Source organism: Chionomys nivalis, chromosome 4 (genome assembly GCF_950005125.1).
Source record: "Chionomys nivalis chromosome 4, mChiNiv1.1, whole genome shotgun sequence".
Taxonomy (NCBI): domain Eukaryota; kingdom Metazoa; phylum Chordata; class Mammalia; order Rodentia; family Cricetidae; genus Chionomys; species Chionomys nivalis.
The window spans coordinates 76056900-76073316 of NC_080089.1; the positions used below are offsets into that span (position 1 = coordinate 76056900).

The 16417-nt window shown below is 38.5% G+C and overlaps 1 protein-coding gene across 16 annotated transcripts in view; it reads right to left on the minus strand.

Annotated features, from left to right (window-relative positions):
• Nucleotides 1–1379: 1379 nt before the first annotated feature.
• Mlip (muscular LMNA interacting protein) overlaps nucleotides 1380–16417 on the minus strand; it is a 234116-nt gene continuing 219078 nt past the window's right edge. For all 16 annotated transcript variants that reach the window (XM_057768671.1, XM_057768666.1, XM_057768681.1 and 13 more), the window contains 2 exons: nucleotides 11839–11913; nucleotides 1380–1678 (listed from right to left, as the gene is read on the minus strand). In XM_057768671.1, coding sequence (XP_057624654.1) covers nucleotides 1676–1678; nucleotides 11839–11913 — 78 coding nt within the window. In that variant the 3' untranslated portion in view covers nucleotides 1380–1675. The remainder of the gene's footprint in view (nucleotides 1679–11838; nucleotides 11914–16417) is intronic.

Genomic DNA, 16417 nt, shown 5'->3' on the forward strand with positions numbered 1-16417 from the left:
CTAGTAGGAATAAAAATGGGTGCACCTATATGAGAAGCAATAAAACAACATAATTTACACTTATTAAATACTAAATATTAAATGCCCCAAACCAATTACATCTTCAAACAAACATAAACATTAAACAAACAAGGATATTTGCGTTGAAGGGAAAATTGAAAATACTATAAATAAGAGTTACTAATTAATAATTAAATATAAAAAGGAATTTGTCCCAATAAAAACAATTTTGTGTGATCTGAGGAATATACCAACTCAAAAATTGGATGAATATGTAAGTGAATAAATGAATGAATGAAACATTAAAAAAGTATTGATGTTAGAATCAAATTATCTGGCTTTCTACCCCTACCATTTACTATCTTGATTAAACTATTTGGATATGCTTACTTTTGCAAACACAAAACATAAGTAATGATGTTATTTGCTTCACAAAATCATCCACTGTGATATTAAGTCAAATTCATCCTAACAACTTGTGGTAACTGGTTACAAGACCGTGAATGGTAAGACCTATTAAGTGGTTCATGAAGATGACGTAGCTTTTTGGGAAAGATGGATGAGCAGAGATCTATACCAAGGAGATACGCACTTCCAATACTAGTAAAGGAAACCCAAAGAAGCTATATTTCCAGGTACCAACTGATGAATGATAATGGAGCATTCTGATTCCTGTTGCTCCTTCATAGCATTCTCCTTTGAGTGGGGTGGCTGTGCTGATGAAGCAGTGGTAGGGAGAAGCAACAGTGGGGATCTGGCTCTCAGGAAGTATGAGCTACATAAAAAAACAAGTCAGCAAAGACTTTGCAAATGTTCCTTTGCTACCTGAAGTGTGCTGCTGAGAATTGCGGAGGACTCTTGGTAGGTGTTGTCTTGGTCTTCCCTGAAGGAGTAGGAGAAGGAAATCAATAGAAGAAACTAAGAACAATGGCTGTGGTGGCAACTGGGAAACAAATGGAATGTCTCAATGGGGCTGGCAGCAGTTGTGATACAGCTGAGCTCTTGGGATTGCCACCATAGTATGGGTTTGCTCTGAGGGCACATTCCCTATAAGATGTCTTTCACAGGACTCCTGTAGCATTAAGTAGGGACGTGGCTGTTGAAGGTATCCCAGCCAATTATTGGCCATTACCTTAGGCTGTCCCTTGGACACAGTTCATACAGCATGTCAGAACCCTAACAGTTTAGAAAGTAGAATGCACTATGGTAATTACCACCTTTCTCTTGTTTACAGCTTCACTGATGGACCCTAAACTATCAGCATCCTTTGAGACACAGATACACTCTCAATAATGAAACTTGATTCAGTTAATAATGTATACATTAAACAAAACTACCATTGGGGGACAAAACAGTCGCAGTCAGTCTTGTATCCAGGTATGATTTCTCTTTATTTTGCTGCTAAACACAAGGGAGTATTAGTATTGCTGTCAACTTTATGGAAGGCATTATAGGCTTGAACGGCGATGCAAGAAGCTCGTCTACCCATCCTGCTCTGGGTTTCGCCAGTGTGGTGATGCTATGTGGTTGCAGCAGACTTTTTAGGGGCTTCTGCTGGACTGAGCTCAGCAACAGAGCATCATTCTGAAAACAGCAGGAGTAGAAGCTAGCACCGGTTAGCACCGGCATTCCAAAGCTCGTCAGCAGACTGCCTTTCACTTGCTGTCCAAATTCGTTACTGCAAAATAAACAATAGATTGACGAAGATGAGGACTTCTAGGAAAATGCATTGAAAATTAGACATTAATGTGTAGATACAGTAACAGAAGTAAAAAATAGAATTCTGAATCAGGTGCTAGTCAGAGAGCTCGACAGATCAGCTCAAATCCCATGACAGCCAAGCTCGGTTTGAGGGCAGGTGCAGTTTAAGGAGTGCAATTGTACATCCCACATCTCTTCAGGATCTCCAACTGCTGCTTTGCTCTTTCTGTGGCATTGAATGCATTATTCCCTAAAATGTAATATCTAAAACAAGAAGGAAAAGTGAAAGGGATTCAACTAAAGCCCAGCTTTTGTAAAATGCACCATGGGATAAAGCAGAGAGAGCAAAGAACCTCTTGCCTTTCTTTCTATGTTTCTTTTCTTGGCTTTATATACTGCTCTGAAGTAGAGGAGGAATTGCAAAAATGTCTCTATTTGTTTACTTTTGTTTGTTCCCAGTTGATACAGGGAGACTGTCTGGAACAGATAAGATAAACTTGACTAATAAAGATGGGCATTTGCAGCAGTGAGTCCAAGTGGACAAAAGAAAGCATCAAAGATGAGATGGGAAGAAAATTAACTTCTAAAACATAGTCTGATAGAACACTGTGATACAGTGACAAAGGAGGAAATGACTAGAACTTTCATAAGCAACTCTTTTGTTTTTGGTTTTGTCCTGGCTTTCATCATGGTCAGGAGTTGTGGCCCCAAAGACCTGTGGCTTAGAGCTGGCTCCATGAAGAAACAAAATTTGCTCAAGGAGTAACAGGCAGAAAGAAAATCTAGTAGCATTGTGAAAAGTGTATGCTCTCTGCATCCTTAGGGTAAATGGTGTTTGTTCAGCAGGGTGGAAGGAGAAAGGAAGAAGAGCACTGAGACACAGGGTAGCAACAGACAACCACTAGCCCTGAGCTAAGAAGCAGAGCGCTCACCATCTGAGAGTCCAGTAAAGAAAGAAAATGACTAGCCAGGCGGTGGTGGCGCACGCCTTTAATCCCAGCACTCGGGAACTCGGGAGGCAGAGGCAGGCGGATCTCTGTGAGTTCGAGGCCAGCCTGTTCTACAAGAGCTAGTTCCAGGACAGGAACCAAAAGCTACAGAGAAACTCTGTCTCGAAAATCCAAAAAAAAAAAAAAAAAAAAAAAAAAAGGAAATGACTAAATTATAGATCTTTGATATTGCTAACAAAAATAACTTAATCAAATTCTCATCAAGGTGACAGCATGTAGTAGTTAATATTACAAATAGTTTTTAACTCATCATACAGCTCACATTTATGAAATGTTAGGACATTTACAAGCTAAACCATATATATATATATATACACACATATATATTCTGACTACTGTATAACATAATATCTTGATGCCATTTTACAGAGAATGAAAATAAAGTACGAGAAGATTAAACAGCACTTGTAAGGTCACTTTTTTGTCCATATTCACCCTTAGTTTAGTCATTGTTTCTGGTTTTTTTTTTTTTTTAAGTATGCATGGACAGCCCATATATGGCAGTTCTGTTAAACTTGTACATGTTGGGTTTCATGGTCTAAGCTGATGAGAACTACTAACCAGGTTTCTTCTTCAAGTAGACACCAAATCTCATTATGGACGATTGTGAGCCACCATGTGGTTGTTGGGAACTGAACTCAGGATCTTTAGAAGAACAGGCAGTGCTCTTAATTGCTGAGTCATCTCTCCAGTCCATTCAACCTAAGTTTAGTCAGTGTTTCTACCTATTTTCATTGTTGGTTATGGCCACAAGTTAGTCTGCCTTAGTCATACCAAAGGAAATATTGAGTGTGGCTTATGTTCTATCATCAGAAAGGTGTATACATGTGTTTACTTTAAACAAAATATCATACACCCCGTGTCCTCTCAGTTCCTTTCTAAATATAATATACTGCTGTTCTGTGAATGATTAAAGAGGTTGAAGCAGTACAAACAGCTCAGCACCAGGCTCGTCATCACCCTTGGATGCTGCTGGGAGAGCAAGGTCACGTTAGGCACTACAATTTGGTATCTGGTTAGAAATGAACAGATGATACTATGACAGGTAGAGCCACCATTTTAGATGCATTCTGACATTTCTATATCCCATTGCAATCTCCATATAGCAAAAAAAAAAAAAAACTAAATACAAGAGGGGCAAGAATAAACACTTAAGAAAAGTGCCGACAATGACAATTAAATAAAGCAATAGAACATCCTTTAAGCTGACACTCTGGCAGCTCAGAACAAATGTTTTATGGCCAGCTGAACAATACACTTCTTTGGGTTTTAAAAATACATAAGAAAGAACCTAATGCACTGAAACATAATAATTCTGAAGAGAAACTTCACCCATTACTTCTCTCTACAGATGACTTTGTTAATAAATGAGTGTAGCCTATGAAACTTAAAACCAGTGTCACAGAAAGGATGTTTTCAAAAGAAAGTGCTATGTACATAGGTTCCTATTCTCTTTTAATGTAAATATGCATACATCTTTCTGCAAAATAAAGGAAAAACAATCCATATAATTGTTATTGAAAATATAAAATTAGACTTTGAATCCAAAACCACTTCCAAGAAATGCGCATGCGCACGCACGCACTCACACACACACACACACACACACACACGCACTGAAAATAATCTTCTCCCATGAGATTAAGTCCTTTACACATATTTATAACTATTCACTTTATATAGAGACATGGCATTCTAGCCTTCAGTAGTTAAGGTCCTCTCAATACATAGCATGGCAGAGAACCCCAGTATTATATTAGGAACCCTAAGAACTCAATAGTGAATCTGGGTGGTTTCAAAATTGCTGGTCTCTAGAGGATCTGAGATCCAAATAATTAAGCTTGACCTTACTGCCTTATTTGTTGTTGTAATTGTTGTGTCGCTAAAATCAACCCTTTGTTAAGATTTCTTCTTGAGAATTCCACCTAGGAATTCTGTTGTTTGCATCATTTCCTCCTCCCCTTCCCCCCTCTCCAACTCTTCCCGTGCCCTCTCCCCATCTTTCTGTAAGCCCCCCCCATCCTTTTCTAAAACAGACAGACACTATGACCTCATATTTAGTATTGAACAGCATTGGCTCAGCAGAATGTGATATGCACCATGGCTAATCCATTAAGAGAATGCGAACCCTGGGAATTTCTTATTGGACAGCCACATAGACATAGTTCAATATGTGTATGCTCTCCAGATAAAATAAGTCACTTTGCCTTTAAGTAAAAAGCACCGATGTAATGTTTGTAAGCCAAAGCTTGTCCTGGATTTATCTGATAAACTGGGAACTCATCTGTGTTTTATTTTTACTCAAAAAGAATTAAACATCTTTAGGAAGTAGTGTTACAACATAGAGCCAGACCCCCACTGAAGGGAGCACCTGCTAGGCATAAGGTGTTTTTCTGCTCTGGGAGCCAGGAAAGAGAGATGTCAAGTTCCTTGGATGTTTGCACTTTGAAAAAAGTTGGTTAAAGCCTCAGAAAAGACCTCCTGTGGTCTCACAAAACTCCTATTTCGTTCCCTCAAAGGGATTTCTAGACAGTTCAAAGAATAAGAACAGTACTGATGACATATTTCCTACGATGCATGCCTTAAGAAAAAGGAGGGGTGAGAAAACATTCCCTTATGTTCAACAGGGAGGGCGAAGCTTGTGTTTTAAATTTCCATTTGTTTGTAGATTTTTTTTTTTTTTTTTTTTTTTTTTGGAAAATCATTGAACTGAAATCTAAGAGAATCTCCCAACTAGGCAATTCAAAGAAACAGATATCATTTGTTGTCTTATCAAAGACCTTGGGTGAATCTGCTATAGGAAGACCTGACAATTTGTAGGTCTTTCCGCCAATGCTATCTGAGCAGGTGAAAGGTATGCTTTTTAAATTCATTAGATAAGCTAGGTTTCAAGTCAACCCTTGAAATTCCATCTTAGCAATCCAAGGTTTATCCAAGCTTGATTTTGAGAAATATGAATTTGTGGAAATTATCTGAGAGAAAGAAAAAATTGGGCCCATCCTCTTAAGGACTTTAATTTACCCTGAATCAAACCATATGTGAAAGTGGTAACTTTCCCCCTCTTTGTTCATCGAGAGAAGAAAGGGGATATGCTTGCCTGTACCCAGAACCCTGGGTATCCATAAAGCTTCTGAAATTCTCTGTGAGATTAGCACAAAAAGTTCATTTGCCTTTGCCACTCAGCAGAAAAATCAATCAATGTTCCTTGCTATCAGAGACAGAATCCTGGCTATCCTTAATATATATCAAAATCTGCAAGAGGAGGAGCAAGAAAACAGGACTTTGAGGGGCATAGCTCAGTAATAGTGCGCTTCCCAGTATGCTCAAGACCTTAAATTCTACCCTTAGCACCTCAAACACAAATCGTTATGCAACTGGCAGAGGAATTTGCAGAGCATGTGTGTTTCTGAGAACTAACTGGTGAATAATTAGCTGCTGTGTCATTGAGAAGGAAATCTGATCTTGTTCTGGAGGTCTTCTGACTCTCAAGCTGAAAAGAGATAATCCTAGGTAGCCTTCAGCAGAAGACAAGAGGTTGCTAATGTGCTGCTCTGCACTGTGGTTTTTGCAATTAATCCTGGAAAGAGAGAAACGAGTTACAGAGTGGAATGTGGATCAAAGGATACACATATATGTTTATGTATGTATATCTGATGCTGAATTCACAAAAAGTGGTACATGTAAGCAGAAATGATTATTTCTAGTAGAATACAAAGTTCTCCTCTGTAACTCCACTCAGACATTGTTAATCTCAGGCAGGGAGTATATGCTTCTTGAAAAGTGCTAACTATGCTCCTATTTGGAGACTATTATATCACCGTGGACAATAGAAATCAACAAAATTGATTTTCTTTCAAAATTGTTCAGACAGATAACACACAGTTGATTATATAGAAAGCTAATCTGATTTTCTGAGGATTCATACAATGCCATGTTTGCATGTTTCTGTGCATGTGTGTATGTGTTTATGTATATTACGTAAGTATATGTGTTATGAGTATTCATGTGCATGTGTAAGTCTATGTGTGTATTTGAGTATGTATGAGTTTATGTGAGTATATATCTGTATATGTGTGTGTACCTGAGTGTATGTGTGTATATTTGAGTGGTTATGTGCATGTATGTATATGTATGTGCATATTTGTGTATCCATATGTAGGCATGTATGTGTACTTTGTGTTAGTGTATAATTTTATGTGTGTATGTAAGTATATGTGTGTATGAGTATGTATGCCTCTGTATGTATGTGTGATAAAACACAAATAAAACATTGCATCAAATGCCCTAAGTTCTCTCATTGCACTGTAAATTACATCCAGGCCAAGTAACTCCCAAACTTTGTGTAGACTATCAAGAGAAAAATAAAGTGTTTCATCTCACATTAAATCATGAACTTCATCATGCAGCTCTCTCAGAATCATTGTACCACACACAAGTTAAAGCTCACATTATAACATTGCACTATTGAAATGTTGACCAGAAAATGTGACCCAAAGTTTAGTAACTGAAAACATTCACGGAGACAGCTTTTTAAGGCAATTTTCTTGCTTTTACTTTTTGTGTATTCAAAATTAAATTGCTAATTTGGTTGGCATGCCAACGCCACTGGTGAAGAGACTAACTGTGCAGTGCTACACATTTACACATTTCAATCACTGGGGGAGACTTAGTTTAAAGCTGGCTGAGGTGGGGTTAAGGGATGACTCAATGGTTAAAAGCACTGGCTGCTTTTCCAGAGGACCCAGGATTTATTCCCAGCACACACGTGGTAACTCACAAGTGTCGGTGACTCCAATTCCAGAAGACTCAATGCTCTTTTGGCCTCTATGAGCATCAACATGTACGTGGTACACAGACATTTGCACAAGCACAACAATAGATATGAAAAGGAATCAATGAATAATTTTGAAGTTGGCCAAGGCCTTTGTATGACAGAGATCCTACATTCCTCTGGTCCAGGACTGAGTGAGGAGGGGAAGGTCAGCATTGGCCACACAAGTCACTGTTGATGATTCTGTCTTTTGGCCAACACTGCTAAGGCCTGGGTTTCAAGGTAAGTGTAGTTGTTCTTGGGGTTAGCTCCTTTAAGATGAACCTTAGAAATCATGTGGCAAAAGACATTGGGTAAGCCCAAATATCTTAATCTAAGATATGAATTAAATAGTTAAATTTAAAATCTCTTAGATACAAAAAAACATGATTGGGTGAGGAGTTGAGAATGTGACAGTAAGAAAGGCAAATTAGCATCTTTAGGACTAGAAAGAAAAGTCAAAGCAATGCAAGTAATTCTTCATTTGCACTGGGCACATAGCTAGAAAGTTATGATCTCCCAGGCACATGGTCAGAAGATGACAATTGTTTTATAAGGACACAATATTTTTCTTTAATCTGCCGATGTTATATAGAAAAATAAATAATAAGACAAGGGTTTAGAGAAAATATATGGCTTAAGAAGTTGTAGAAAGTTGTTAACTTGTTTCACAATGTGCCAGTGCTAGTAAGACATCTGCCATATTAGAAGCAGACAGTGACCTTCACTCATTGTTTCCTTTAGGGGAGCCATGTCTATCTTTCACAAATGTTAACAGTTTGCTTCTTTTATGAGGATTTCCATATATTCTAAATCTAACTCAAAACTGTTCTTTGAATCTTACCCAGTGGCATAATTTTAAGTCTTTATCTTCAGGTTTATGATACTTTCTATTTCAAAGAATCAAATTGTAGCAGGACCCCAAGCCCTCCAGAAGTGGAGGTATATGGATCTCTCTAAGTCTGAGTCTAACCTAGTCTACATAGTAAGTTCAGGTCTGTGAGAGAAACACAGTAAGACCCAGTCTCAAAATTAAAAAAATAATAGATCCCATTGAAACCCCCAATTAATCAAGATTGTTGTCAAGGTTATTAGTGGCTCTCCACAAAAGTAAGGTCCTATTACTTATGACAGCACCTACACAACTCATTGAACACGTACCTGTTGCCTACCTATACTGCCTTCACCACTACAGACTACTAATCACAGTGCTAGAAGGTACTATGTACACTCTCAAAGGAGAAAGGAGAAACCCTAGTTATACAATGATGACTAAGATTCAATGTGTGTTGGTCCAATAGTAGCACAAATCTTGTTGGAAAAAACAGCCAATATCTGATTTGAGTTAAAGCCATTCCATGAGATGGAACCCATACCCAAAGCTGCCGACAAAGCCAAGAACCTGACACCACAAACCTAGGGGAAAACCAAATAAATAAATAAAAAACTCTTTAAGAATAGACCCTATGTCCAGCAGTAAATGAAATCAACAGCATCTTTGGAGGTTCTTTGTCTCATAATGTTAAGTCAGGGATGATTGCTCTTTCTTTCCTCCTTTCTTTTCTTTCTTTCTTCCTTCCTTTCTTTCTTTCTTCTACCATACATGTCCTTATTATGGCTACCAGTTTTGTGTTTTTTGTGGGATTCCTGTGTGTGTGTGTGTGTGTGTGTGTGTGTGTGTGTGAGAGAGAGAGAGAGAGAGAGAGAGAGAGAGATCATTTGTGTCTCTGCAGCTATATATATTTCTTGTGATTCTTGTTCAGTTTTTTTTCTTGTTTGGTTGTTTTGTCATATTCCAACTAGTTTTTTATCTTATTTTTCCTTATGCTAGTTGATTTTCTAACGAGACAAAGAATGTAGATACAGATGGGAGGGGCAGTGGGAAGGAATGGGGAGAAATAAGGGAAACTGTAAACGAAATATACTGTATGAACAAAATCTGTTTCAAAAAAGGGAAAAAACAAGGTTTCATAAGCATACACACAATGCAATAAAAAAGTTCTGTCAACCCTATGCTATTAGGCAATTTAAAGCACTATTTTAAAACTAAATTTGATAAATTCTCAGTTCATTACTACTATCTGAACTGGATGCTTTGGTTTTTCATATAAACATCTAATTTAACCTTATTTTATAGCAACACTGATAGAGAATAGATGTGGCATAAGTGAATTTGAATCAAACATATGGTTTAAAACACAGGCAATAATATTTCATTTTTATAAATATTCATCAGAAAAGAACAAAAATTCTTCAACCGTTCTCCTATTTGGATACATACACTCTGGTCCAAATTTTTATTTCTGTATAACTTGTCATCATTATACTAAACGCAGTGACACACATGACAAGGTTACTATCCTGACTGTATAAAGGAAGATTGTTGCTCAATAGCAATGTCATCATCCAGTGGATCATAAAAGCACAAGTACATGCAAAACAACAAGCAAAATACAGATTTTTCAACTCCTATGAATGAAATTAGCAAATATTCCACAATGTATATAAGAGAAGTGGGAACTAGATAGCACAGGAGGATATTTAGAGACAGATAGAAAAATTGTAAAGTTCTTTATTTAAATGGTGGACAGAGGGTGAGAGAGTACTTAAACCAAATTGCTAGGCAATCAGAAGAGGTTTAATACTGAATTGTGCCTACACTTCCCAGCTATTCCAGTAGACTGACTTCCCTCAGCCCTCATTTGCTTGCTGTAAAACAAGAATAATAAAAAGCACTTAAGAATATTCTGTGACAAAGGAAGCCTGTCGTTTTTCTTTTCAACATACACTATGCTTTCCATAAATTGTTGTGTATAATCATGTCGGTTCCAGCACGAGCACATGGAGACAGGTATTGAACAACACTCATGGTAGATCAGTTGTATCATTTTCTAGTACAGCAGTGCATGCACGTGTTAGAGGCAACGTAAGTCTCCATAAGTATATGCTCAAGGATCCAAAAATCCCATCCTTAGTGGATTAAAGACAGACAGAAATGTACCTAACAGCACTAATATGGACCACTGGCAGTACACCTTTACATTTTACACTATTGTCCCTGCAGGAAGCCTAGAGGATTTTGCACCATAATAACTTCAAAATTTGTCCAAAAGAGGGGCTGGAAAAGCAATTATCTAGCAAGTGTATGGCTCTGGGTTCAATTATCACTATTATCCAAAATATAATAATGATGATGATAATGATATTTATTAATAATGAAAATGTTAATAATAAATAAATAAATTTGACCAGGAATAATGACATGCACCTCTGATCCCAGCAGAAATTAGAGGATTCAGAATTCAAGATCACTTTTGGATAGATTAAAAAGTTCAAGGCCATCCTAAGCTATCTCAAAGTAAATAAGTAAATAAATATAAAAAGTACACGAACCCTCATCAAATTAAATAAACTGTCATTTAAACATAGAACAAAAATCCAGATTTTAAGATTTTTTCCTAAACTGTAGAAATAGAAATGTTACTTTATGGAAAATGTATAGTATATCCTGAATTCTGAAAAATATACCTTGAAAATGCTGTGGAGCCAGTTCTAATAGACACATTTATAAACATGAGCACACCTAAGGTGCAGGGAACACTGGTAAAGAAGGAGCAGAAAGACTGTGGAACAGTTTGCTGTGAGACTGTGTCTCCTAGCAATGTCAGAAGCTACATCCATAAAGTCTTAACAACATGACTACCTAAGCATGCGCTGAACAATAACGACATCAATAGACACAGGAAAGAGGAAAGGGGAATACCAATACAGCCCTAGCCCCACATAAAGAACTACGGACAGGGTCTGGAGTGATTGCTTCGTGGTTAAGAGCACTGACTGCCCTTCCAGAAGACTTGGGTTCAATTCCCAGCCCCCCACATGGCAACTCAAACCTGTCTGTAACTAAGTTCCAGGGAATCTGATACCCTCACTCTAATGCACATAAAATAAAATAAATAATTTTTAAAAATAGATACACAAACAAAAACTGCCCACAACTAAGGAAACCTAAAAGTCAGAAAAATAGTCTTGCCAGGGAAGAACACACAAATGGTTATCTGATACTAAGTGGTCACCCTAAAAACATACATACAAGCAACATTATATAGATTGTGAAAGTTATGTTTGAGAATACATACATATACATATGAATTTAAAAATAGCAAGGAGGGGTATGAGGGATGGTTTGGAGGGAGAAAAGGGAAGGTTTATAAATGTTTCAATTATATATCATCTCAAAACTAAAATGCTGTGATTTTGTTAATATTGCCAGAATTACTTCTAGAAACATAGATCTCTGCACCTATCTTACATTACCTCTTTAGAATCAAGAATGTCATGTTCAGGAATTGCCACCATGGGATGATCCGGCTTCACAGAAAAGATGCCCAGCTTGTGATCAGGAGCCAAAGTGAGGAGAAACAGATGTTTAGATTTCATTCCAATACTTAGATAATGACATCTAATAATTCACTGCAAACAGTAGTAGATTTTGCCAACTGTAAGCACTGGGACTTAACTGTCAGTTCAAATGTACAGGAAGTATTTGCGCAGATGATGGGTACTCTATATAAGACCACATCTTACTTACTTTTCTGTCACACATCAACTCACATAAGCCTTAGCAATACAGCAAACACTGTCATTGATTACATATTTTTCCTAGAAAAGAAGCTAAGTGAAATTGATGTTTCAGACCTCATATGCTAGTCCCTGATAAATATCATTCAAAAGCAAAAACAACAGCTCATGTTAGACTCACAATAAATATACATATGTCTCAAGACAGTATATATTTCCTGGGACAGTAAAATATTATACAATGTTAGGAACTTCAATAATATCAAAACACAGAAACTTCATAAATCATGTAATTCACCAGATTAACATTATTATAATGTAATGCCACAGAGTAACATTTAATAAGAAGAGAGTTCTTCCCATGTGTGGGAATGTTTGGTTTTTTTTTTTTTTTTGGTTTTTTTTTTTTTTTTGGTTTTTCGAGGAATGTTTATTTTTATTGCATAGATTTTCTGAGCGCTGTGCAGATTCTTAAACCCACTAAGGTGGATGGAAAGTCCTCAACATGCCACTAAAGGCCAGACTGTGACACAGAGAACTTGTGCTGAAGTCCAACTTCCCACCACTCCTCTTTTGTTTAAGACAGTCTCACTTCATCGCCCAGGCTAGCCTAGAACTCACTCTGTAACTCAGGCTAGCTTTGATCTCATAGCAACCCATCTCCCTCAGCCTCCCAAGTGCTGGAATTAGAAAAAAAAAAAAAAAAAAAAAAAAAAAAAGAAGCATAAACTACCACTTGCAGCTTCATTCATGCTCTTTTGTGTCGCCTTTATTGCTCCAAATCTAAGGTTCTAAAATCATTTGCCAGACACATTCCTTTCTAATAGAGGCACATCAGTCAGGGTGGCAAAAATGCCTGCACCCCTTCACTTTCAACACAGTCCTGCTTGGAACTAACAGTGGGACAGCAACTCCTTCCCAATTCTTCAAAGAAAGTTTAAAGAGGCCGGTAAGTGAGGCGGTCCCAGGGAGCCTTTGGTCCAAGCTTCTGAATGGGCTCAGGAGGTGTGCACCCCACCTACCACCCCCTGCCACCCTGGCACTTTCTCAGGCCCCTCTCAGTTCCAACAGCTTTAAGGAACTGAGCCTGCTTTTATTAAAAATTCTGTCTTCACTGAATTCCAGGTCTTCACTCCATCCCAGTTACAGATCCTCTGCGCATCCCGGCATCAGGAGCTTTCCTCGGTGCAACTTCTTGAATATGATGGAGTCAGCCCAGCTCTAAGTCACAGTCGGGGAAGCAGCGGAATACGTCTGCTGTCACATGGTCGCATGGTCTCCTGGACACGAAGCTTGGCTCAGAGTTAGTCCCCGTGTACTGCTCAAACTTCCAGCCTGAGTAATCGGTCCTGGACACAGCAGACTCTTAAGTACGCGTAGGTAAGGTGATGCAGCATTTATACGGCTTTCCACGGTTTCGAAAGCGCACACTTCATTATTCTTCTAATTTACTAATACTTACAAGAAGAATCAACCCGAAAACTTTAGACTTCAGAATTCCCTAAAAAGTTTTTTGCTAAGATTAACAAGGCAGTGGAGGGAACCGAGGCAGCAGGTGGTGCCGACATTTATATTCCTTCCCTTCATTCCAGCAGAGGCCCTCATTAACTCAGATCAAATACATCATCACTTCAGTTCTCAAAACCTGTGTGGAGATTCCCTAATGAACAAAAGGGAACAGTAACTAACTGATCATAAATAATTATTAAGCCCTATATCACTTCATTTGGCCTGAGAATGAACTTTCAGCACAGCAGATTTGTTCTTCTATTTTCTTCAAGACAGCTGAAGTCTGCTGGCACCTTATAAAGTTCATGAGTTAGTCATGTCGAATCATTTTATACTTGTGCTAAGTCACTTCTATGTGTTTGTTCATTAAGTATTGTAACAGGAGGTGCAGGCTGCTTGTCATCCTGGCCACCCGGCTAGCTTATACCCGAAATAATCACACAGAAACTATATTTAAATACTGCCTGGCCCATTAGCTCTAACTTCTTATTGGCTAATTTTTACATCTTATTTTAACCCATTTCTTTTAATCTGTGCATCACCACTTGACTGTGGCTTACCGGCAAGATTTTAACCAGCATCCATCTCAGGCAGGAGATCCATGGCATCTGCCATTCTGCCCTTCTTCCCAGCATCCAGTTCTGTCTACTGCACCTACCTAAGTTCTGGCCTATCAACAGGCCAAGGCAGTTTCTTTACTCATTATCCAATGAAAGCAACACACAAACAGAAGAAACTCCTACACCAAAGTATTTTGATGTTTTGTTTTGTTCTGTTCTGGTTTGGATTTAGGAAATCTCTTCATGTCGTAGGCCATGCGTTCATCCAACTGTGATCCTCTCATTTCAGCCTCTGGAGTACTAGGATTAGAAGCACAAGCCCAACAGCAGTCTCTTCATTTCAGTAACACATGTCTAACCCTGTCTCACAGGTAAGTGAAAGCACCAAGACAGAGTAATGTATAGAAGAGCCAGAGTAGAATGGAAAACAATGGCTGGAGTCTGGAGGACAGAGTCTAGAGACAGGGCTGGAAGAAATGTGAGGGTCATAAGAAGCCCTTTGGGTACTGTGAGCAAACAAGGGGCACATGGTAGGAAAGTCCAGCTTCAACAGAACCCACTGTCACTATTGATGCAAGCATCAAGGCTGCCTGAAGACATTTTAGAAATTCATTAGAAGTGGGGCATCAGGGAGAAAGGGGGGTGGAGGAAAGGAAGAAGGAATTTCAGATGAAAATGTTATCTAGGAAAAGACAAAGGATTACGGTTGAGGCAATGTGTTTTTCTCTCCTACTTTCTAGGATTCACAGAAGCAGCAAACATATGCACTGACTAGGGCAGGTTATCTGGGAAATATCAGAAAGGAAAATGGTAAGTGATAAAATTTCTGCTGAGTGTAGAGATCTGGAAAAGCATGAAGAACAGAGATGTCGAGTGATGAAGGCAATAAAACACAGCAGAAAACTCTTGCAGGAGTCAGAACAGGAACAAGTTAAAAAGAAATACATCATTGCTACACAGAGAAAAAATGCACATGGAGGGACAGAGGGCAACCCAAGCTTCACATATAGTTGTAATGTTCTAAAAAAAAAACAATTTACTATCTTGCCTCAAAAAGAAAAATATAGCTGATAAATTACTGTTCCCACCTCAGCATTATTGAACATAAGACAGGGTGTGAAGTAGAACGTGCAGGTGAGACCGGACTCACCTATTTCCATCTCAGGTGGAAACTTCAGTCTGGGGTTCAGGATAGCAGCTGAATTCGACCTTTGCACACTCACTGCTGCCGTATTTAAATAGCATATTCATTTTCTTTCACTACATTTGATCAACTGCCAGCAAACTAGCACAAAACCTTATGAAGTGTTGACCGCCTGTGGGCTTTTGCAAGCATGCTGCTGCTTCTCCAGAGGCCAAATGACCTTGCACGAAAAGACAAAGTGATGAATTCTTCCCAGGCCATATGGAGAAATGAGAATGCAACAGTTGGTCCAGACGACGTGGATTTCAGGCCTGTGATGTTCATGGAATAGCTCCTGCCTGGAGGTGGAAGAGTCTTTTGACTGCCAAAGACCCTAAAGAGGTTTTTTTTTTTTTTTTTTTTGGAAGTTTTAACACCTTGAACTTATCAAAAGAAGACAGTGTGTTCATAATTTCCTTTTTAAGGTTGCTTTTTCAAGTTTATCCCCAATCTCTTACAAACCCTCTCCATACCAGGCATCTAGAGAAAGCTGCACCTTCTCTTTCTCGACACTTAGTAGCTCAAGGCAGAGTGTGACCTTCATAATAATACCTCTAGAAAGTAGCTATGAAACTCTACTGCAGCAAGAACCACAGAGTCTGTTTCCTTAGTACACGGCTGTTGAAATGAGACTGCAAGTCCCTGAGAGTCCTGAATTACGTGCCATTCATCTGTAAGCTGCTTGTGCCTGGCAGACAGCTCACCCAGCACAGAGAACAAATTGATATGTAAAAATAAATTTACAAAGATAAATCACATTGTAGAGAGAAAAATTTCTTGTTTCTAAAACCAAAGAGTTCCAAACTTGTGAATTCCTGGGATTAGTTCACTGGGTTCTCAAATGTCTCACATGCAGCCTCACACAAGGAGCACAGCAGAGAGAACGGCAGGTGAAGTCCACTGGACTCTTAATTATTCCTGTGCTGTAAGGAGATGTCATTTGTCACTGATGAACTCCACAGATGCTCCCTAAAGCTCCTTATTGCTGGTTTCTCTAGAACTGTCAAAAGGTCTAGCCACGAGGTTTGTATTTTCTGGGTCTGCAAAGCAGCCTGCCCCCGTT